General features: G+C 47.3%; 6 protein-coding genes across 6 annotated transcripts; 3 read left to right on the top strand and 3 right to left on the bottom strand.

The window, feature by feature from the left end:
• Positions 1-515: 515 nt before the first annotated feature.
• On the bottom strand, positions 516-942 carry N7529_001561 (uncharacterized protein; the record flags this gene model as incomplete). The annotated part of the gene is made up of 3 exons (XM_057237092.1): positions 516-617; positions 686-859; positions 910-942. The coding sequence occupies 3 exons, from the start codon at positions 940-942 to the stop codon at positions 516-518; spliced, it is 309 nt and encodes a 102-aa protein (XP_057101779.1).
• Positions 943-1,819: 877 nt separating this feature from the next.
• Positions 1,820-2,539, top strand: N7529_001560 (uncharacterized protein; the record flags this gene model as incomplete). Its single annotated transcript, XM_057237091.1, has 1 exon — positions 1,820-2,539. One exon carries the CDS (start codon positions 1,820-1,822, stop codon positions 2,537-2,539), a length of 720 nt encoding a protein of 239 aa, XP_057101778.1.
• A 2,241-nt stretch (positions 2,540-4,780) lies between these two features.
• On the top strand, positions 4,781-6,058 carry N7529_001559 (uncharacterized protein; the record flags this gene model as incomplete). The annotated part of the gene is made up of 2 exons (XM_057237090.1): positions 4,781-5,003; positions 5,190-6,058. The coding sequence occupies 2 exons, from the start codon at positions 4,781-4,783 to the stop codon at positions 6,056-6,058; spliced, it is 1,092 nt and encodes a 363-aa protein (XP_057101777.1).
• A 1,108-nt stretch (positions 6,059-7,166) lies between these two features.
• On the top strand, positions 7,167-7,409 carry N7529_001558 (Short-chain dehydrogenase/reductase SDR; the record flags this gene model as incomplete). The annotated part of the gene is made up of 1 exon (XM_057237089.1): positions 7,167-7,409. The coding sequence occupies one exon, from the start codon at positions 7,167-7,169 to the stop codon at positions 7,407-7,409; it is 243 nt and encodes an 80-aa protein (XP_057101776.1).
• A 999-nt stretch (positions 7,410-8,408) lies between these two features.
• On the bottom strand, positions 8,409-11,294 carry N7529_001557 (putative C6 transcription factor; the record flags this gene model as incomplete). The annotated part of the gene is made up of 1 exon (XM_057237088.1): positions 8,409-11,294. The coding sequence occupies one exon, from the start codon at positions 11,292-11,294 to the stop codon at positions 8,409-8,411; it is 2,886 nt and encodes a 961-aa protein (XP_057101775.1).
• Positions 11,295-15,619: 4,325 nt separating this feature from the next.
• On the bottom strand, positions 15,620-23,682 carry N7529_001556 (type I polyketide synthase; the record flags this gene model as incomplete). The annotated part of the gene is made up of 13 exons (XM_057237087.1): positions 15,620-16,513; positions 16,594-17,071; positions 17,119-17,459; positions 17,516-17,590; positions 17,645-17,926; positions 17,975-18,835; positions 18,887-18,912; positions 18,963-19,059; positions 19,112-21,270; positions 21,328-21,777; positions 21,832-22,510; positions 22,572-23,085; positions 23,135-23,682. The coding sequence occupies 13 exons, from the start codon at positions 23,680-23,682 to the stop codon at positions 15,620-15,622; spliced, it is 7,404 nt and encodes a 2,467-aa protein (XP_057101774.1).
• Positions 23,683-24,094: the final 412 nt, after the last annotated feature.

Below are 24,094 nucleotides of genomic sequence, written 5' to 3'. Positions count from 1 at the left end.
CGAGGGTCCCGCTCCGATTGCCGGAGCATTTTTCGAGTGAGAACTCAGTCCCTTTTGGAGTCGCACGAATTTACGGAAGATAGGTGCCACTTTGGCTTTGTACAGATAATTGGACCAATCATGGGTCAGATACATATTATTGCATTTAATGACGAAATATTCCCCACCATTTTGGAGTCCTTTGCAAGTTCTTTAATGGATTATCGTTTTTTTGCTCTATGTGCTTGCTACTCGAAACCACAAACAGGGGTCAGTGGGCTCGAGGCTGGGAGCGTTGCACCACAACCTCCACCACAGAGGATGCGAAAAGATAAGTCCCTTCCATGCTTGGTATCCTATTCGGATAGTACTCCGACTACGAGGTTCTTTCATGGACCACATATGTATCAATGAATGCATTCTATGATCTCAGTACTCAGAGAACTCCGACCAAATATCATTATTATCGTACATCATTCCATCTCCACGAAAAGAGTCCCAGAGGGGTATTTTAAGTCATAATAGCATCAAAAGATTTATTTCTTGATACCCTTCTCGCGAAGGCGCTGTTCATCCTCAGCCTGGAGCTCGGCATCAATCTGGGCGCCCTTGGAGGGAGTGTTGCCGTGCAGCTTAGCCTAGGATCGAAGCGGGTTAGTATATGGACAGTGAAAAGTCAGGGTAAGACAAGATTGCTGTAACTCACGGGCTTGGTCGGATCCTGCTTGCTGAGCTCGGCCTCCTTGTCGGCCTCGTTGTTGTGGTGGTGGGAGGGGTCGGACTTGTTGGACTGGGAAGCAAGCTTGTTGGCGATGGAGCGTTCGTCCTTGGAGTCAAGGTTCTTGTGGCTGCCAGATTGGCCCTCGGCGTAGCGGGCACGCTCCTGAAGCTCGGAGACGGGGGGTTGCGCTGGTCGCCTGCCTCGTAGACGGCACGGTTTCCGACGCTGGATTGGCCCGACATTTTTATGATGTGTGAATGTTTGGATTGGGAAAGATGGAGAGAGGAAAAGAAGTTGTTTAAAGTATGAGAGTTGTTGAGATGACTTTGGAATGATTGACTCTTGTCTGTTGGAAGAGCTTGATCTTATACTTGCGATACTACAAGTGATGTCATGCTGGAGTCACTGAGATCATAGTGGAGCCGTAGCCCAGTTTGAGGGCAATCGACCAAAGATTCTGCTCTGGTTTTTCATATTGTGTGCTCTGGACCCTTCTTTGGGATTCGTTGTCATCTGTGATCTTTTTGCAAACAAGGCAGAGGTGGTTTTGTGACATCGTTGATGCAAAGTGTGGCTTTTCGGGACCCCACTAGTTAATGTGCACTCCACTATAAGTTCTTATATTGTTGAATTAGAGGGCATACTTCGGAGTTATTATCTATTCAATACAGTAATCTGGTTTATCTCGCTGTTGTTGTTTCAAATTGATTTGTTTCAAATTGGCTTAAATCAACATTATAGGCATATATAGGCATGTAGTATTAAATCGTCCTTACTACATATGTGGATGTGTATAGCCGCAATCGGCCATCTGACGTAAGTTGAAAATTCGACATTTGACCTCATGTTTAATACTTCTCTCATTGCATTGCTGTCTTATAATATTACAAGGTAGTACAAAAAAAATAGGAAAAGGGTCCGAGTTGTGTACGGACTTAGCCTGTACTTCATACTTCGAACTCGGATGGATATGCAGCAACCCCACTCCGGACATCGGAGCGCACTGTGCAACAAAAAACTAAACCGCACACCATGTTGACTCGAACAATCCGAGTTAGCAAGCTGTTACTCAGACCGACCATCCCAATTGCACCCTGCAAACCCAGAACCATCGCAACAATGAGCATTCCGGAAGTCGAACCCCGCTTCTCGCAGCTCTTCACCGAGCTAGAGAACCGCTTCAAGACAACCACGCTGGGCACCGACAAATGGTACATTCTGGCCATTTCCACATTAGTCGCATCCCCGGACCCAGAGCGTGCAGACCAGCTCTACCTACACCTCACCAAGCAAGCCGACTACGCGACCTCTGCAGCGCGCCAGGCCCTAATCCGGCGGCTGCGCGAAGCACTCGTCAAGTCCGTGCCGATTATCGGCGTGTGCAAGCCCATTGAGGCGATTCTTGCGATTAGCGAGGTCGAGCGCGACGAGGATAAAGATTACTCGTTCACGCGTGAGGGCTGGCAGTGCGACCAGGCTAACCATGAGCGGGGCACTGGGTGGTTGCAGAAGCTGTATGCGCGTAATACGACCGGAACGCTGGATTTGTTTGATGCGCATAAGGATTTCTCGTGGTTGTCCCAGGAGATTACTTATGGGTTGTTCTTGTCGGATCGTCAGGTGCTTGACGACCTGGATACGCAGATGGTTGTTTTTCCCGCGATTATGAGTCAAAATTTGCCCAAGGAGACGCATTGGCATATCCGGGGCACTAGGCGGATTGGGGTTTCTAAGGAGGACGTTGAGGTTGTTTGGGATTGTGTGCAGCTTGTTGCAAAGTTTTTCGATGTTAAGCTTCATAAGGTGCCGACTGTTCAGCAGGTTGAGTATGATGTTTAGATTAGAGGCTAGATGGTAGAGGTTGCTTGTTCCATTCTGCTATTACCATAACGAGATGAGATAACAGAATGACTACGAAGCTTGAAAGATTGGTTTTCGAATTTATAGACAGCTGGTGCACCGAACGGTAAGCTAGAAGCTTGAAATCTATCGTACGAGTGCTAAGACGTTCGGAAAAGCTATATACAATTGGTGAGGGAAATACTTCTCAAAAACGAGGCGTACGAGGGTGAGTTACTTTGATTCCTTCTCAGATAGAACCGATCCGCAAGATCGAAACCGAGAGCAAAAGGACATGGCTCTGTCGGCTCTCGCTGCCACCTATTCATTAAAAAAAATAAAAAATTGCGGAACTTTGACACGTCTTCGAGAACAACCCGATCATGAGGTAAGACATCAGGATGCAACGGTAGTTTGCTTAGCACACTCATCTCATTCGAGGACATATTCAGTCTTAACTGTTGCTCCCAAATGTTGTACTTGAATGCGACCTGCTGTTTATCATAATACAATACAAGATCGATAGATGGTCTAAAGCAATCAAGCTCTTGAAGCTGAGAGAAGTAGATTGTCGAGCAATTTGTAAGTGACTGGCAGAGTGAGAAGGGAATACATCCTATAAAGGGTGTATCATCCTCGTCCGGATCTGTAGAGACTCCAGTAAAAAGTCCGCCTAAGTTATCAAGAGAGCGAATACAGTTTAATGATTTCGTGTAGAAATTTAAGGAGAGCTTTTGCGACTCTACTAAAAGTGGTACTAGTCCTGAGTGTCTAGTGTGCTTAGGACGCTTAAATATCTATCCAAACATGCGGGGGTGATCAATCCTGTCGAAAGGACGCGCTATAGCGACATTTTAGGACCTACGGGTTGCTAAAGACCTTCATAGAGGGCCGTGTAGGTGATTATCGTAAGTGCGACTTTGATTTATTTTCTCTTCCGAAGTATATATTTCATCAAAAGAAAAAGAAGAAGCGCAAGATCTGTCTCTACAACAGCTGAATCTTATTGACCGACATTTCCAACGAAAGAACTGGGATGATTTGAAACAAGCAGAAACATGGAATACCTGGCAGGAGATGCAGTCATTTGCCAAAACGCAGCGGCCTTGACTGAATTTCGGAAACTGTTTGAACAACTTAAATATCTAAAGCCCAAAGTACATATCATTGGGCAGCAATTTTTGGCTCAATTTTACATTTCGGCGCTTCTAGTATTTCTGACTGGAGAGGTCCATAGTCATCTACATACTACTAACCTTCGATGTGCTTTAGTACCATCAGATTAGGCTCAAGTATGGTTCAGTATATTTGCTAGATCCGAACTTGTGCCACACTCTCGCGCATGTGACTGAGGGGCTACGCCCCGTGGCACAATTGTCAAGGTACCTATCGTCAAGCGCCTAGAAATGAATCGACGAACATGAAGCAGACACTAAATTGGGACCAGAGCACATTTGCATTTCTTTCAAAGATTGAAAATGACCGCGAGTTCTGAAAACGAGCGATCTACAGAGCCTGTTCTTGATACCTCAGTAGCTGTTCGGACAGTCTTGCTCCGCCTCGATTGAGCTTCAATAATAAGAGAATACTTAGATACCGCTTCTCCTCGAATTTATTTGTTTTCACTTGGCGGTCATACGGCATGGATCACAAGGATATCGTGTGAAGTTCATGGCATCCCAACTTATAAGCATAAACGGATCCCGATAATATCTATCACCTGGTCTTGTATTGAATATCAGAAAAAAAGAGAAACCAAATACATACAAAGGATTCGCTGGTGGTCACCCACCCAACTACTAATGTGCGGCCAATGGCTCGGTGGGTGTCGCTTGGGTGATAATGGGCAAGCGCGCTAGAGAAAGGGTGAGAAATTAGGTGAGCATCACCCTCGTCGCACGACCATCGCACTGACCCTTCCAGCTGAAATTTAGTCAAATGTTATTGGGTCTCTTTGATTCACTTGAGGCTCTCAGTAGCTTGGCATCTGCACACAGCCATCGGATGACGTGTCCATCCGTTAAAAGGCATTTGAATCTGATTTCTCACTCCAGATCCCATCACCTGAATTTCTGGATTGTCACTTCAACTGGAGTTAATGCCCATTCCTTGCTAGTATCTGTGGCCGACAACATCTGTATTGCAAGGACAACAAACTTGTTCTAAACGAGATAGATACCACCAGAGGGCTTTTCCCGGATCTCCAATTCGCTTTATGGTCATTCCGAACTACCTGGCTACATGGCGGACATCGATGACAAGCACCTTCGAGATTCCATTCTTGGAGCCATTGACCAGTTTCTTGACTTGAACGGAGCATCAATTCAATCGACACAGGCTGCCTCCAACACTGTCCACACTTTGTTGTCAGCGCTGAACAAGACTATGCTATTTCCATCCCCGGAACCATTCTGCGGCCGCGAAAGAATGGAGCAACTGAGACATGCGATTGACTGGATAGAGAGTAAGAAGCATGGATTAGAATGGGAATTCCCCCGCTAACATGGTTCTCAAGTGCATAAATTCATGGAAACTAAACGACGCGAAAATCCATATCCCCTGTATCTGTATAGGGCGCATATGCATGGCGAATCATTGCCTCGTTTTATAGATTGTTGCACAGACAAATTTGGTGATACTTTTTCATCAGATTTTCATCTTTGGCACGAATGGGAAAGTGAATCTGAAATCACGTTATGCATGTCTGAAATGGAAGAAATATTCGATACCGTTGCGGAATTGGCAGACCAGGTGGCATTACACCTTACAAAGACGCAGGTCAACAAAGGAAAAACTTTTAACCACGAAAAGTATCATGTCTCTCACTTCCTGTCTCTTAGCGGGAACATGAGATGGACGCTACACAAATCTTTCCAGAAGTACAAAGATCAGAAGTACAAAGATCAAAAGTACAAAGATCAAAAGTACAAAGATCACAAGTGTGAACAAGAAAGTGGCCTTGCAATATTTGATACCACAATGCTATCAATATCGGAAGCTCAAGTATGGAGGGTTAGCGATTTGCTTCTCTTTCTTGACAAGAAGCTTGGATCAAAAGACTCTGCCATTGGCTATTGGGCGAGGCGTTGGGCAGCAACTGCAGATGAATATCTATGTTGGGAATTCGCCCCAAAGAGCGCACTGGTCAAATTTGTTACCTGCCAAGCCATGAACAGTTGGAAAGAGGGCCGCGAACATAAGTTTTTGAGGCCGGCATTTGGAGAATCCCAAACCCTGGCGATTTTCAACGGCAAAACTCCGATTCCACTAGGAATCGACGAATATATTCGACGGTTGTCATTTTTTTTATTCGAGATCATGGATCGATTGTCGCCAAACACTATTGGGGCTAATCTCATTAATCACCTGATCGCAAATTTTGATGATCCTTATTCATGGGGATATGCTCTAGATCGCAACAAACCAGAGTTTAAGGAAAAGCTTTCGGCTCTTGTGAATATTGAGTACACGTCCAGCATTGTCTCATGGGAATCTGATGAGCATATCCGTGGCGAATGAAAGGATCGCTCCGCGGACTACACGAAGTTCGTTTCATGGAAGCAAAGAAAGCGCTCGTGAGATCAAGACAGTATGCATTGGGCTGACGACAACACGATTTCAGATTCTACGATAAAACCAATTATCTCATACAAAATCCCTAAGTATTTGCATAACTTATTAAGAACCTTGGGCCTTCTTGAACGACGTTCTTAGGGTGTCGCCCATGTAGATAAGCCAGCGAAGATCCCACTCAATATGCGCTTATAACATGAGATTTTTTTAGTTGTAACGGCTCATCTCGAACTAAGAGTAATAGATAGAAGGCAAGGAGGGCTTCGGTGGTTTGTATGAGGGTCTGTATCCGCTCTGGGCGAGACAGATCCTCTATACCATGACTAATTTCGCGACATTCGAGGAGAGTGTTATGTATATTTACTCGAGGATGTGTAAGCCTAAGGAGGAGGAGTATGGTCAGTTGACTCAACTGGTGTGGGAGAGGACCAAAGAAACACGCACGGGGATGGTAAAGGGCAAGAGCATGCTAAGCCGAAATAGGGAGGCTAAACCACATATCGTAATTCATTGTCACCGGAGACTACGTTATATATATCTATGGAGTAGTCATTGGTCATAAGCTTCCACTTTAAATAGACATACCAACTCATCAACACTATTCAGTAAATGAATCACCAAAGAACCACCTGGGCAATGACCAACAATTACTGATTCAAACCCCCGACCTCAGGATGTTGTAATACCAAATTCCATCCATCATAAGCCTGAAAATGTAGAAGTACTGCCGGGCAGACAATTGGCCCGATCTTACGGGTAATCAGGTCCCCGGGGCATGATTTCAACCCTGTCGACCGGCTTCAGGATTGGAGCCGGGAGAACGGACTAGTGTAATAATTATTATTTCCAGAGATTCTGAGGACAAAAGTCAAGCAAGAAAGGAATAAGAGTTGGATTTGGATGCATGCTGCATTATGCATGTGTATATCAGCCTTGCCAATCTTCCATATATAAATTATACTCTGTATTGAAACTCACTTGCCTTTCAAAAAGGTCCCCAAAACGAGAATTCCCAAAATATTCCCCCGCACCGTCCTGATCAACGGCTGCTCCGATGGCGGCCTTGGGAGCATCCCTCGCCCTCGCCTTCCACGCGGCCGGTCTTCACTCTCTCGGAAAATTCGGTCTGTTATCCGGCCCGCGAGGTGGTGGAGAAGGCTTGAGTCAGGATGGGCTCGCTGAAGGGGGAATGCAGACTTTGGAGTGGGGAATGGCGGTGGTGGGTGATCTGCTGAAGAAGAAGCCACCCATGGTTATCTGGAGGGGGGGAGCAGGCTTGGGTCGCGAGATTGATTAGTATTTTCATTTGAAACGTTTGATGGAATGCTGAAGAAGTTGACGGGGTTGGATGTTGTGGAGAAGATTATGAAAGTTCAAGGATATTGGAAGAGAGAGCTTTGCTGATCCATTTTGAATTAATATCGTTGATGCTTGCGAGCGAGATTCTAGATATCAGGCATTTGACCAGTTTTATTTCCCTACTAAGAGAAGGTCGGGCGAGGGTTGAGCCGGAATTGGGAAAACCGATGGATATCGGATGCTTTCCATCAACGACCAACTGGACATGAATCATGTAGTCCTATTGATTGGAAAGAAAATTGCACAGATTGAAGAGAAGAAAATTAGCCGCGAGGGCATAATTGACTGATAATTGCAATTGCAGATTGTAAGTGCATCGCTTAGGCTATCGTAAACGCATATAAAAAACACACCCCTCGACCTTTCAGGTCATGATATCATCAAGATAATAACAAAGTACCAGAAACAAAAAGAGAAGCCTGGCCATGCTGCTAAGCTTTGGTTCCCCCAAAACACGCTTCAAACAATAAGAAAAATCCAAAAAGAACCAAGTCCCACACATTGGGTAGAAACCACAAGTAACGCCTTGCGCGCCAAGTGAAAGGGAAATCAGAAGATACAAAAAAGAGAAAGGATAACTGGGAAAAGCCAAGTAACAAGTAACAATAAACAAACAAGAACAAAGACAAGGTTGCGCGTGCTGGGTATCGGTGATAATCAATTTTCGTGATCCCGTTTTCAACATGGTTCGATTTGCGAGTGAACCGGATATGAAATGGTTGGATGTGGAGTTCAATCCGTCTGACTTTGGCGCTCGGGTTTCTTACCAAGTGTGCAAGTCCTTTTGTTTTTCAGGTGCCGAGGATCACAGGGAAACAGAGTAAGAGATATCGTACAGTACGTGAAAGACGTAAGTGACGAGGTCGTAAAAGTAATAATACAAAGAGGAGTAGGTTGGTGCCATCGCTTTGGACGGAGTTCAGAGCAAATGTGAACTCTAGCGGCCGAATTGGCTCCAAACTGCGCTCAGCCAGCCAGCAGGAATGCCGATCTCAGAGGGTGCGAGCATGGAAAGTTGACCCCATTCGCACCCATCGAGGAAGGCGAGGACATCGTCCCCACCGAGGCTAGTTGAAAGCATGCTTGAGTCTGGGCCTTCGGTGGAGGTCAGAGGCGGAGAGGGGGCAAGCTGAGTGACAGACCCTGGTGGAGGGAGGACAGGGATGTTGTGTGAGGTGGCTGCGTTGATGGGAGGAAGGGATTGCGAGTATGGAGGGGGAGGAGCTTGTGTGCGGGCGGGAAGCCAGGAGTTGATAGGATTGAGGCGGTTGCTTGTTGCCGTCAAATACTGAGAGGGTGATTGAGTGGTCGCGGAGAGAGAGAGGAGGCCGGGAGATGTGGTGGTGTATATGGGACCGTCTGGATGGTGTTGTTGTAAAGATGGAAGGGAGTAAGGAGACCCAGAGGGCATCGGGCGACTGTTGGGGAGTGGCAGGCTGGGTCGACGATCGCCGTCACGTCCGGGCAGTGGCAGACCGGGGCTGTTGACCGGCACCCATGACTCGCGACGGCCACCAGCACCATCGAGCATCTGATCACCAGGGTCACCAGTCTCACTGCGGACAGCATTGCTGCCAGCGTCGCTGAGATTCGTGCGCTCGTAAATCGACTCGCCTGCTGCGGGCACTGCGATGCTCTCGTCGTCCATTCCCGATTCCGGCAACTGATCCTCGATGCTTCCGAAGTCAAGGAAAAGCTTCTCAAGCAACTTGAATTCTTCGAGGCCACCGCCAGCTCCACCTTCGCGAAGAGGGCGAATTCCATTCGGAGGGTGGTCGGACGCATCTGACATGCTGTCCAATCGATTTCGAGAAAGCCGGCGGAAGTCGCGCTTGACTTTGGCGAAGTAACTGTGAAGGCGGTTCAGAGTACGGAACCAACCGACGGCCATCCTCAAGCGAGGGCGCATTTCCCGCATAATATCCAAAGCCTTGCGTGTTTGTGCAACACCAAGCTGGTGGCTATCGTGACTAGCAGGAGGGGGCTTGGCACCCATCAACCCGTCAGGATCCATATGCGAGAAATGATTTCCATAGACTCCAATGAAAGCGGCATTGTAGATAGCAAAACCGACCAAGGGGTTTTCAACCAGAGCACCGCGGGATTGGCAAGTAGCTACAAGGTCGATCATCTGTCGCGCAGCCTTGAAGAGCTCACGGGCACTATCGCGCCAGAAACCGTCTGGTGGGCCGCTAGTTTTGTCATTCGGGAATAATGGCTCATCCAAGGGACCGACAGGCTCATTGCAGCGAAGAGGTAGGAAGGGTATATAGGCACGGTGAAGAACAATGACGGAGAGGAAGTAGACAACATGCATCACAGTATATGAAACCAATATGGTCTTGTACATGATATGCGTGTCAGTATTTCGCAATGAATATTGCAGATTGCGAGAAAGGCTTTCTTGGAACTCGTTCAGCTGCATACGAAGCGAGGAGAAGCGAGATTCCGGGTGCCATGGAGGATATTGCTCAGTCCGGCGGCCACCAGCGCAAGACCACTTGGCGATGCTTCCCCAGATGCGGGTGATTCGAATAACTCGGCTGAGTACAGACTCCTCCGCTCCAACTTCCCATCGATCAACCTCCTCCTCACTTGAATCTTTGCGCCGTGAAATGGGCGACCAGGAATTGCCATCGGGAGTACCGTTGGGTGGGGGTAGCTTCTCGTCACCAAAACCTCCAATGCTTTGACGAATGCTAGGAATCTGCATGCTTTGGGACCCGAAGCTCTGAGGCCGACGGATGGCTGGCTCAGTGAGTCGGGCCGTGCGTACCCGCTCGCCGAACGCAAAAGCGTTGTCGCTCGGAAGCTGAATTCCGAGATCCTTGACTCGGACCATTCGGGGTCGATATTTTCCACTACTGAGGCATCTATCAAGAATGAAACAAGCCCAGAACGTCCGGCGCTTGGTCTCTTGCGCGATGATATCATCAGATGTCGACTCCCTGGCTTCTAGCCGCTTCGGCAAACCAAAGTGATCGGCCTCGGTCTTCAACCCCGGGGACAAGCGAGAAGGATCACGGGCTGGGAACTCATTCTCAAGCTCGAAGGGTAATCCCATAGCCTGTGCTAATCTAATAGCCATACCCACGTAGACCCAGGCGCTCTTGCCACGGCACATTCCCCACTCGTGCAAAGCGAGCATCAAGAGCGCTTGCACGCGCGCAAGATCGGGCTGAGCGAGGCTAATACCATCCAAGCCGGCCAGCCGGCTACGGAGAGCAGCCGCATAGTATTCAGATGCAGCAAGAGGGTTTGAAGAATGACCGGGCGAGGCTGGCGAGTGAGCCGCAGCTAGAGGGGGGTGAAAGCGAGCGGTCAGGGCGAGAACACCCAGAGGAATCAGCGAGGAAGAAGGGTCTTTAGGTATTGAATTCCGAGGATCTTGCCCATCAAGAGTCGCGGGTGGAGCAGGGCTGGAAAGCTGTCGGATTTGGGCGAGGAAGGTCGCAGGATGTAGGAATGGTAGAAGGGTCGCGAAATGTGACTGGAACAGATCGAAGACGGCCTCCCACACCTTTGTGGTAAGTATTGATGAATCAAGCGCATCCATACCGACCTTGGAGCTAGCTGAAGATCCTGAGACTCCCACCACCTTGCGCGAACGATGTCGTTTTGGGCCATCCCAATCACCATTCCGATCCTCTCCATCTGCCAGGGCCGCCAGGTCTCGTTTTGCGCCGCTCACTCCGATTGCTGGGGTTGGGTAAACACATTCGCGCCCAGATGATTCGCATGCGCGACATGTGGTGTCGATTCCGGCATTGACGCACTTGATCTTACTGCGCCGGCATCGAGCGCAAGCGATACTAGACCGCATGGTGTATTGGGCAGACCCGAGGTCTGCGAAAATGCGGCGATTCGATTTGGATCAGTCGCGATTCTCCCATTTACCGTCGCGGAAGCGTAGTCGGTTTCCCTTTTTTTGTTCCTTTTTCTTTTTGCGGGGGAGAAAATTCGGGGGAATAGGCGAAATGACTCGGCTTTGGATCGTCAATAGTTGAATACGCCGAACGGGAAAATAACACTTACCGAGATTCACAAATTCATATGGAATGTGAATAGCTGTAGGTGTACCAGAAGCAGCGTGGTATGGAAGGACGTAGGTAGTAAGAGGTAGTAAGAGGTAGGAAGATCAGGAAGCAGGAAGCAAGAAGTAGGCCAAGGGAGGAAGAAGACGCGGAATTGGCGGAGTGTGGGGGAAATAGGTCGGGGGCACCGGACCGGGAGAATTAAGAAGAAACTCTAGTCGGGAGAGAACGGGGAAGTCTCGACCGGGAAAAGAGTGACATAAAAAAAAGTGAAAAAGCCGAATCAGAGCCGCTGGGGAAAGGAAATTGCGGAGGTCCAAAGTATGCAAGGTCGCGCTTTTTTTTTTTCCTGGAGTTTTGTGGAGTCCCCCCAGTTTCTGGCTAATACTTTTTTTTGTTACCGTAACACTACTATGAATCAGGTACCTCATGGTATTTATTTACATATGTACATTTTTATATAATTTTGTATGGAGGAAATAATTAATTAATTAATTAAGCAGATATATATATTCTCCATGTTCATTTTAGCTTGTAGTCATTACTATTGACATATGCACAAATGAAAACCAAAATAAGTCGAGAACATATGCCGAGGAATCGGGGCCCGTCTGGGGAGAGACCGGGGCTTGAGAGCGCACTAAATAGGGAAACCCTACCACCTTTTCTTTTTACACTTATACCATGATCTCATGATCGTCATCTCGCATCTCTACCCGATCAATTGTCAGGCTCAGATGAAATAAAAAGTAAAGAAAAATAAAAAAAAAAAATAAAAATACAGGGAAAAAAGCAAGAACATCTGGGTAGGACAATGTCTTTTCTACTTGGTCTAAATTCAGATATGAAAGCACCGGACTGGCTGGAATAACAATTCCCGTCCTTCGCCGGCCGATTGTCGTCCGGCCACTTTCCGACTCTTTACTTTTGGTATACACCAAATAGTCAAATCCGGGGGAATCGGTGGGTTTGAGTATCCTGGTCACTTGGCTGCCTAGGCCTATAGGTCGAGATGGATATATCGTTACCCCATGTTAACAGCTGATGTCGGATCGGCATTTGTCTGGAACCAAGCCATTCACCGTGTCTTCCCGCGTCGGGAACGCCAAAAAAGGCAAGCGGCACGAGATATTCTTGGGATGAGTTCAAAAGGCATTCTCGGAGAGTAAAGCGAACGATAATTGTCACCTGGAAGAATGGAAAGAAAAGGTCGGAATTCCCCACAGTTGCCAAAAAGATTATTATTTTTTTGAAAAAAAAAGATGGAAAAAAGCCACAAGGTGGACCGGACCATAAGGCTTTTTCCACATGGTGTTTTTACCAAGAGGGGTATCTCGGGCCATTGGGATTCCTCGGGTATAACCTCGTCTCCTAGAAACATGGATGTACCTGCCATCCGCGCAGCCTATGGGAGATCAATCTGGGGGAAACGAGGGCTATGGCGCCCAATCGTCTCCTAGACCAGCCAGCGGTCGGGGCTCCCCGCAAAGAAGCGAGATCCTAGATTCTCACGGAAGTTACATTGTCGCTTACCACGGTATACTCGAGAGAAAGTGATTGGTGGGGATAGATTGTGACCTTGCACACCCCGTATTTGACGGCGGTCTCCGTGTGACGTTCCCTCTTAGACTGGGCTGTAGCCTCCGTCCTCGCCACCCGTCACAAGAATCGGGGAAAGGGATGTCGCTCGGCAGAGGGTCGAATGAAACGCCATCGCCTCGGAAGAATACGCATCTTTCACGGGATGAGCAATTGGACTGACTCGTACTTTCATCTATGCTTCTCCTCTCATACTGGTCCATCGCATCCACACGGTGATACAGTGCAAACAACCCGAGGCCGACTGCATCGGCGATCCGAGATGTTTTGCTTTTGCAGGTTATCCCTTACAGAATATACGTGTCCCAGCAGTAGTGCCTGAACATGTTACAACTTAGAGATGTAGAGTGTTGTACGGAGGATAATATGCACAGAGTAAATCCCGAGGTCTACAAACTATACACATGCTCGGAAAAGTCATACACCGAGATTTCTCCCCGTCACATTTCGGCACCATCCGATACGACGATTGGACCGTAGCCTCCGAGGTGTCAGCGATTGGACCCCGGATAACCCCGCATTTCCTTTTGTGTTAGGTAAAGAGAAGTATATATTCCGTTCTTTCATTCATTCTTTCATTCTTTCATTCTGGGTTTGCTTTTCCTTACTTGGTTGCATTTAATGGGGAAATACATTCTTTTGTATTGCAGCTCAGGGCACCAATGGTCATGTGCCCAACATTTGAAAAAAAAAAATTTCAGTCTAAATCCTTCACATCTTGGCATTTATTTTCTTCTTCGGTGGATAAAAAGAATATTACAGTGGAGAGAGAACCTTAAAAAGGAAATTTAAGCAGCACTACGGAGTAGTTTTTATGACATATATTGTACCGATTAATCTGGGAGCTATACAACCTTGTTTGCTACGACGTTGGTACAATATTATAGTGTAGGCTTCGCTACTGCATTCCTCCCGAATCTTTCTTCCACACATTCCTTGGCTTCCTCCACTTTCGGGATCCATAACCCTCTCAGCTGACAACATTAATAAAAGAAATTCCCACAGCCAAAATGCCCCCATCTTTTTGTTTTTTTTTTTTTCCAGTAACCTACCCGAGCCCTTATGACGCCCCTTTTTCCGTGATATTATCCGATCAAACGGGCATCCCGTGCCGCACTCCGGATTACCGGTGTGGGCATTCGGTCCATTTAAAATGGCGTGGGATGACCTAGAAAATCCCAGTGCTATGGCGGCTTTCAATACCTTTTTGATCAAAACCCGACGGCCGGGATTAGATGTTCTTTTGGCCCCATTTGACTCTAAACCCTTCAGGGCGCGGAGCAGTTGCCGACGTAACTTGACTAGGGTAAATGAGCAACTCATTTTATCCGCGGATAATCCGACAATGACCTAGGCCAAATATTGATGGAATAATTCGCTGGAACTTGAACCTTCAATTCCATCCAGAACATCAAGGCTAAACGCTCAGCCCAGAAGTCGCCCCCACGCAAAAACTGGGGGTATGATGAAAGGAAATTCGAAAGAACAGACCAGGAACACCAGACTCTCCACATCGGCTCGGTTAGAACACCGGTGGGATACCGAGTGTCCCGGGTTCGGATTCATCTAACCGTGCATGATTGTTTAGCCCCCGGGAATATTCCGATGTGGATAAAGTACAGTAGTACCGTGCAGCGTTCATTTTATGCTATAGCTTTGAATTTATCCTAAACATGCTTTTGTTCATTCTTATTCTTAGTAATCTATTTGAACCCCGGAGGTCTTCCAAAGTTCTGATTTAGTACTCGCTACAAAATTGTACAAGAAACTCATCTCTCGGCCCGGGCTGGATAATGATTACATAATCGGGTTCTTGTTCCAAGGTTCTTCGGGGCAACTTGCCTTGGATTCGACTCGGGAGACAATTACCTGTATATATTCTTGGCTTCGCAAATCCATTACCTTATGTTGATTAGCTTCGGAGAAATCATGAGCTTAATACCACGAAACTCCATCGTCAGCGTTCTATCAGTACATCTTCAAATAGACTTGTGGATGAACAGCTCAAACTTGGAAACCTGAGACCCATATCGGTTACATAACTACGAGTAGTTGTATAGCTCTTACAATCTTGGAAAGAATCTGTTGAAACAACGCTGTTCCAAGCCCTGGAGGCTTGAGCATAGTTGAAAGATATATCATTCTGGAAAATTTGTGAATATATATTGTTGAACCTTGGAAGATTAACACCACATTACTGTCCCCAGTAAAAATTCATTCTGGGTTCCAAGGTTATTTGTCTACATACCACTACTCTGCAAAGCTATTACACGCGATCTTTCGCCGCTAAGTTGTTACATACCTAGGTAGTCAAAGGAGCGAAATTTCTCACAGAACGAGAGTCATATCAGCGTGTGCATTTAATCAATTAGATAAACTCTTACAACTAGTGTTACCAAGTACACTACTAGCTGAAATATAAAACTAAGTCAGATAGAAGCCACTACCACAATTGTAATTCAAAGATTTCACGCAGTTCAACACCCTATTGCTTCCTAGTTGCCAAACCTTGGAATCACTGCTGACCAGCAGCAGCGTCCGAAGTAGGGCTTTGATCATACTTCTCCTTGAGCCCCTTCAAAACCACCCTCACCAGACCTCCCAATGTACCCGCTCGATTGATCTCTACTGTTGCAATTTCAACACCCAGCGACCTTCGCAACCAATTCCTTACCTCTATGGCCATAAGAGAATCCACAGCCATCTCTGTTATTGCGCCGATTTCATCTACTTCATCTTGATTGCTCTCCTGTGTCTGCCCGGTGAGATTCTGGCTCACAAACCGACCCAACTCCTTGATCAATGTAATCTCAGTCTCTCTTTTCCCGGCAAGTGAAGTATCTGCCTGGATTTGACCGAGAAGAGCCTTCAACGCACTTGCATGACTCGATGCGTCCCCACCGATGGCCTTGCTGGTTGACTCCAGGTTAGGATAAAGGGAAAACCTGGCATCGCGTCCTCCCAGGAAAATTTCTTTGGGTAGATCAGAACGGCGCCTTGTGTGAGCAAGTCCCATCACGATCGCCCCGGATGCGCTAGAGGAGGTAATCGGGGATATTCTGATTGCTGCTGCTAGTCCGTCGATGACCTCGGCCTCGTGAAGCACATGTAGCGCAATTGATTGTACTCTCTGGAGAAATCGGGAATTGCGACTCGCAGCACCCGCATCTCCAACCACCCCAAGGTGTAGCACAGAGGATGGGAAGCCTTTTTGTCGTCGATAGTGCGTGAAAGATTCCAAGAATGTCGTTGCTGCTGCATAGTTGGCCTGCCCAGTGTTACCACACACACCGGCGATGGAGCCGAACACAACAAAAAAATCAAGCGGGTGCTGCGCTGTAGCATGATGTAGATTCCAGCTGCCGCTTATCTTCGGAGCTAGCGCAGCGGTCCATTCATCGTAGCTCATCTGTAAAAACAAGCGATCCTGATATGGTAACGTGGGTCAATATTGTTGGTAGAGGCAACTAGATGAAAATAATGATTTACCTTGAGGTCAACTGCCATTTGTAGCACTCCAGCCAAGGGCCGGGTTCGTCTTCTAATGGCCTCGTTTACATCCTCTTTGTCTGTGACATTGCCTGCCACGCAAATTACATGACATCCCTGCACTTCAAGCTCGCGAATGAATGCCTGATTATCACTTGACTTTCCAGCTGACCGGGATAGGAAGATGAGTTCCTTTGCACCTCGTTCAACCATCCATGTTGATACAGAGCGCCCAATGCCACCAAGTCCACCAACTAGTAAATAGGAGGCATCTGATCGGAAAGATGGTAATGTCTTAACGACAGGGGAAGGGAAGCTGTCCAATGTGCTCGGCATATGGATCACGATCTTACCCAAGTGCGTGCCAGCCTGCATATACCGGAATGAACTGATAATATCAGCGGCTTCGAATGTTTTGACTGGTCTAATTGGTTTAATTGAACCCCGACGATACCAGTCTAAAAATGTTGACAGAGTACTGCAGCCGATTAGCATCTTCAAATTACAAGAAAATTTTGAACGAACCTCTTCAGAACTTCTGGAGTCTCTTTGCAAACCTGTGCTAGGTCAACACCAATGAATGATCGGTTGGCCTCGAAGATGCTCATATCGAGGATCCCATGGCTTATGAAGTCACGTTTTCCCAATTCAATCATTCGCCCAAACTTGGCAACACATTCCCATGAAGCGTGTAGAAGGTTACCAGATAATGAATTGAGGACTATATCAACACCGCGGCCCACGGTAGCACGCAGTAAATCCTCTTTGAAGGTTGTGTTCCGCGAGTTATAAATGTGGTCTCGCGGTAAGTCGTAATTCTCCATTAAGTAGTCGACCTTTTTGTCGTTTCCAACGGTGGCATAAATCTAAGGAACAAAATGAGCTGCTGAATTACAGCCATAAATAAAAAGGGCAAGCCCACCTCAGCACCAGCAGCTTGGCAAACTTGCAGGGCGGCTAGTCCAACTCCACCACAGGCAGAGTGAATGAGGACAGACTTCTCTTGTGTTAGTTATCGCCACTAATTGAAAATAGACAGATTATAACGCACCTGGCCCTTTTTCATAGCACCCACTTCTAGCAATGAATAGAGAACAGTGACATAAGCTGTTAGCATAGTAGCAGCATCGGCCATCGACAATCCCTCTGGAAGCTTGATACAAGCCTTTTGGGGCACCATAACATTGGAAGCGAGAACACCGGAATGCATTAATACCACACGATCTCCTACCGCAAATTCTGTCACATCAGATCCGACCTGAAGTACGACGCCGCTACCCTCAAGTCCAAGGTCTTCTTTGCTTCCAAAAAAGCCCATAGCAACCATCATATCCTAAAAAAGTTAGCATGCAACGTCAGCCAGTCGGAACGACATATGAACCTTGAAGTTAATCCCTATGTATTCCATTTTAACTTCAATCTGTTCGGCTCCTAGGCTACATGGTTCCTTCTCGACCCACTGAAGCGTATCGAGAAGACCATATGCCGTGAGATTTAATTTTCGAGCCATATTGGCGCAAGGCTGACTTTTGAGTTGTTCCGCTAGCGGCGTCCAGTGATATCGGCCCACTTTAATCTCTCCTTCATCAAATGCGAACTCATACTCTGGGTCTGGGACAGAATGTATTCGAGATCTTCTTATTTTCTCGCAGACTTGGATCAATGCTCTCGCGCTATCCATGTCCCATGTCGGTACTTCAAGAATCGAAACATCGAGCAACAGTTCCACGCGCAGAGTACGTGCAAACCCATGTATCAGACCTGAAGTCGCGTCCGAACAGGCCAGAGAAGTTGATTGGGCGACCCAGAGAATCTTGCAATCTTGTACTTGCTCGATATAATGCTGAAAATCGTGGTAAATATCCTCAGGGAGCTCAAGTATAGGAGAATTTCCTGGGTCCAGCAGGGAAATGATAAATTTGCCTTTTGGTGGTGCTTGAGTCAAAGTACTCCAATGAGTTGTATAACCTTTTTCAATGAATAAGGACTCAATGCACTTTGCCCACTGGCAGGGTTTGCTATTTCTGGTAAGTAACCAGATTTCCTGAGAAATATGTGTATGGTCCACCGGGCGCGATATATAACTGGCTGATATATGGTATGGGGGCTTCAAATCAAAAGCGGTAACATCCGCTCCAGTAAATCCTGCAGACTGTAACTCTTGATGCCACCTCTCTGGCGAAACATAGGGCCTGCTCGCTCGATTATCGTTCTCGCCTAGCCACCAGCCGGAGAACACACCCTAGCGACGAGGTTAACACCTGGCTTGCAAATTAGAAAAGCCAGTACCAACCATAGTGAAATCTGCGATTAAAATTTCTATGCTGCTGTTAGTTTCTCCATTTAAAATCCTAACACAACGATATTACCTGGACATATTTCATGAAGCAAGAACCACCCAGTTGGCTTTAGAAGGAGATGGACATGACGGAGTGTTGATTGTAATTCGTAAGTAGCATGCAGAACCTAGTAGAAGAGTCAGCTTTCACTTCCTTAACTGATTGATGTCAAAACTCACATTCGAAGCGATGATTAAGTCAAAGCTGTGGGCGTTAAACCCTTGCTCCACTGGATCTAAGCTTATATCAAGAATTTTATAGTCTATGCACTGCTCCTGGCCAAATCTCTCCTTCGCCGCAGCCATAAAACCTGAAGATATATCTGTAAAAATATACTGCCCATACATTCGAGTCCCGTTTTGTGATTTGAGATGCCCTAGAGCCATAGCTGTTGCAGAGCCAGTCCCTGCGCCAATCTCAAGTACACGCAGACCGGGATTGGAATGACAGAGAAGAGGCAAAAAAGGGCTCCAATTTGCATACTGCGTATGTGCAGCATGAAACTGGTGCAATAGGTTGTCCTTCATAAGAATTTCCAGAGGGTCGCTTTCCGCAGAAACGAACTGTTTGCAGTCATCGAAGACAACTTGCATGCATTGCGCAAGTGGAGCATCAAATGTTAATTTAGTTTCAGCCACGACATCTCGTATCATTTCTTGTCTCTTGGCTGAGCTGAGCAAAGCCCATTCACGGGCACTTGGGTACACAGATTGCTGACCCTTTGTTTTGATATCGGAAGCGGCGACCAACATGGAATCTTTCCACTTTGTGAAGTGTGGAGATGCTGGGTCAATACCTCGAATTTGGTCAGCTGTCTCTAAAACAAATAGAGCAGCTAATTGGCCGAGTGCCTTGACATTCATGGCTTCTGGTGTGTAGTCCTTTGGAGTGGATAAAAGCAAGGATGAGGGCAACAGATCAATATCCGATTTCCAGTCAAGATGACTTATCGAGTCAGCTGGTCCAGTTCTGGACTCCACATTGTCATTTTCAAGGGCGAAAAGATAAGCCCTTTCAATGCAGAGTACGACCCGACCATCGAGCATAGCCATAGTATTGCCCAAATGTCCATTCCTTGCACCGCTTTCGGTATTAGCCGTTGCTAGCATGGATGGACCCCCAGGTCCAACGAATAAGAAGTCTATCGCTGCCGGGACATAAATTGTCGTAAGATGCCGCAAAATACCCCGAGAACCAGCAACGCCCATCAGTTGAAGACATTGGTCAATTGCAGTTGGATGTAAAGGATATCTGCTGCCAGGGAGCCCGCGATTGCCCATGACGGTGCCGGTTGCCCTGGGTCCGGTGGGGTCTGCAGTGATTTGCCCAAGGCCCTGAAACTGAGGTCCGTATTCAATCCCGCTCCTTTGCAGTACTCTGTACACGGCCTCGGAAGAAACCGCTCTCGGGTAGGAAACGATTTTGGTAGATGTAGAGGCGTGATCAGCACCAGCTCTTATTTGACCCTGGCAATGCATCGTCCATCTTTCTCCATCATGGACCATGACTTTGAACGTATACCAACCAGAAGGAGTCCTATCGGCCACCTCGACGCGATTGAGGCTAGTAACCATCTCAACGTGGTCTTCCTCGTGGAAGAGTAGCGGCACAGCAAACGCTGCATTGCGCACCGAGTAACTACCATTGTCAGGGTGCAATTGTTGGATTGCCTCGCCTGCCATGGCAAGAAATCCAGCTCCGGGGAAAGTGACAGTCCCTTGAATCACATGGTCCAAAAGCCATGGAACATCATCTAGAGACACAAGGTTGCGCCAAGAAGGATCATGATCAGTTGTATCGATGACGCGAGAACCGAGGATCTCATGGTGCGGAAACTTGCGTTGCCTCCAGTTTCGACTTAATCGGCTCTCACTCCAATATGACCGATCATGTTGCCATGGATAAGGAGGAATATCTGTCAAGGTTTTCCCAATTCTAATGATACGAGACAAGTCGATGGCAATGCTGCTTGAATAACTCTGCCCAGCTGTTCTGAGAAGTTGTCCTTTGACGTCGTCATCATACCGAAACAGGGTTGGAATATAGACTGGAGACTTCGCGGACAGCGTTCTGAAAGTTTGACGAAGAGGGGCAGCCAGTGCCGAGTGTGGTCCAATTTCTAGAAAGATTGGAGTTCCAGTAGTAGGAAGACTCTGAATGGCCTCTGTGAATAGCACGGGTGACTCTAGATTTTGTCGCCAATATGATGCATCGAGCTTGTGAGGGTCAGTAATAATTTGACCAGTAACACTGGAGCAAAACGGTAGCATGCAATGCTCATGTTCTATCTGACTAGATATACAGTGCTCATATTCAAGACCAATATGCTTCATGTGACCTGCAACTTATGTCAGTTAAAGGTTGCGAAGACAGGGGTAAAAGAGGATTTAATTACCAGAATGATAAGCAGTCCGCACTGGTAATCGCCGACAAAGCGTATCAGAGTTTGCCGCCTTGATATTTCGGACTGCTCGATCTACCGAGTCTTTGTCTCCTGAGAGAGTAATACTGTGTGGACTGTTGTGGCAAGCAACAACCACTCCATGGGTGAGGTACGGAAGCACTTCATCGGGAGCCAAGCCGACCGCCACCATAGCTCCTAATCCTTCTAGTGACTTGGCCACTTTGCCTCGGTAATATGCTAGTATAATCGCTGTTCTCATTGTGATAGCTCGGGCAGCATATGCGGCCACAATCTCTCCACTGGAATGCCCGACAACTGTGGACGCGCAAATGCCCCAGCTTGCAAGAAGGTTGACCAGACCAATCTGGAGCGCGACACAAAGAGGCTGAGAGAATTCAGCTTCATGTACACGAGAAGCCGTACTTTCTTGTCTCATTTCATCTAGAAGGTAGGTCAGACATTAAATCTCACAATCCAGGGACTGCTTTGACCAACCACATAATAGCCAATCTGGCCGGTCAGGTAATTGTTGGAGTGCTTCATCCATCCTATTAACGTCCTGTCTAAAGTCTGGGAAGTTTGAAAGAAGCCCCTTTCCCATTTCTGGCCACTGAGCCCCCTGGCCTGTAAACACAAAGATAACATCTGGAGAAGTTGTTTTGAAACAAGTAAAAGATGCGTCTTCTAAGACAGATTTACTCGGTTGTACAACTGCGAAGGCACGGTGTGCTAGATGGTCTCTTCGAGTACCTAGAGTGTGAGAAAGATTGTGTACGCGCTCTGGGTGGCTGTTATGATATTTGGTGATCTGGTCAATCCGTCTGCGAAGGGCATCGGCCGTGTGCGCAGATACGACCAACAGCAGGGGATCATTGTGTGGGTCGATGGATACAAGTCTAGGCTCCAAAACAATTGTTGACGCGGACTCCAAGATTGCATGTGCATTTGAGCCACCAATACCAAATGAGTTGACGCTAATCCTTTGAGGTCTGCCATCAGGCCACGGGGTAGGTTCCAAGGGTACGTGTAGATTTGCCTCGACGAATGGAATGTTGGGATTTGGAGCTTGGAAGTGTATGTTTGGTGGGATTGTTTTGTGTTCAAGTGACAGGATGGCTTTGATAATACTGGTGATGCCAGATGCTCCCTCTGAGTGGCCGACATTCGGTTTTACCTGTACGGTCACGAGGTGAGCTGGATATTTGACAGATCGAAGTGACATGCTTGTAACTCACTGCGGTGAGATAAGTTTTTCTTCCTTGTGTCACTTTCCCCACGACCGATGCTTCAATCACGTCGCCGACGGCAGTCCCAGTTCCGTGGCATTCAAAAACAGGTGTTTCGTCAATGCCCTCGATTCCTGCAATCTGATATGCGTGTCTAATTAACTTCTCTTGGGATATGGGACACGGATTACTGAATATAGGGGTCTTTCCGTCATGGTTGGTTATTGTTGAGCGAATGATGGCCCGGACCGTGTCGTTGTCGCGCAGGGCACACTTTAACGGCTTGAGGTAGATGCAATTTATTGCCTCGCCCCGACCATATCCATCTGCATTGGCATCAAAGGTATGAGAGATACCACTGGGTGACAGAACCAAGTTTTTGGTCATAGCATCAGTCATTGTGGGACTCCATATAAGACTTGTCCCGCCCACTAAAGCTGTTGAGCAGTCCCCAGACCGGAGAGCTTGGCAGGCTTCATGCAGGCTCACTAAAGATGAAGAGCAAGCCGTCTCAATGGTAATGCTTGAAAGGGTCAGAGCGTTTAAATCTAAATGGAGCCAGCGACACTTACCTTGGGCCCTTTAGATCAAACCGATATGACACTTGGTTTGCAAGCGCAAAGCCACCTGTCGCTATGGGGTATATTTGACCCAGATGCTGCGGATCTCTGTGAGACATCTCCAGCCAGTCTTCCCCAAATACACCGACGAAGCATCCAATCCTCTTACCGCGCCATTTGGTCTCCCCCGAGTTTTCCAGACACTCCCAGACCACTTCCAGCAAAAGCCGTTGCTGGGGATCCAGCCGTGCTGCCTCGTGGGGAGGCACAGAAAAGAAAGAAGCGTCAAAAAGAGCAGGATCTTCTTGCAGGAAGAACCCATTCCTCGCTTCGCTTGGACTTCCACGATCGGACTTGCTAGAAGCCTCTCTCGAACAGCGGGAGATAGGCGCTTCACAAAAGCCATCACGTTTATCCACTAGCATTTCCCAGAATTCATCGCCACTCCGAATACCTCCTGGCAGTCGCATAGCCAATCCAATGACTGCAATCGGCTGATTTGACTCGTCATCCCCGCGGCCTCTGCATTTTGATTGTCCTTGTCCAGTGGTCAAATTCATTTTTGGTCGAATGATGAGAGAACTAGTACTGGATCAAGATGGCTGCAGAATAGGCAGAGGAAACACGAGTCTGATTTTGAAATCTGATACTATTGTGTACAATGCGTTCACAAGCGTGTGAGTGTGTGTGGTGCTAAATTGGGTGTCTGGGTGAAATCCTACACAATATGTACTTACATATCCCGGTTCTGCAGCTGTAAGGAATATATTCTTACCGAGATCCTCCATCCAACTACTACCATGTGTACCCGACTAATTTAGCAGTTGTACAGCTCGACAATGCGGAAATCTGCATTACAAAAGTAGCTCCAGGTCGTGTGGATAGATCAGCTGTCTTTTGCTAGATTTGCTTCAATACTACTCCAACCCACGACGTGTTATTGTACGACAGTCAAGAGATACGGTACTTATT

The sequence above is a fragment of the Penicillium soppii genome (assembly GCF_028829465.1).
Source record: "Penicillium soppii strain IBT 18220 chromosome Unknown utg000002l, whole genome shotgun sequence".
NCBI lineage: Eukaryota > Fungi > Ascomycota > Eurotiomycetes > Eurotiales > Aspergillaceae > Penicillium > Penicillium soppii.
The sequence above is the reverse complement of the archived record's forward strand: the minus strand, read 5'-3'. Positions and strand labels throughout refer to the sequence as shown.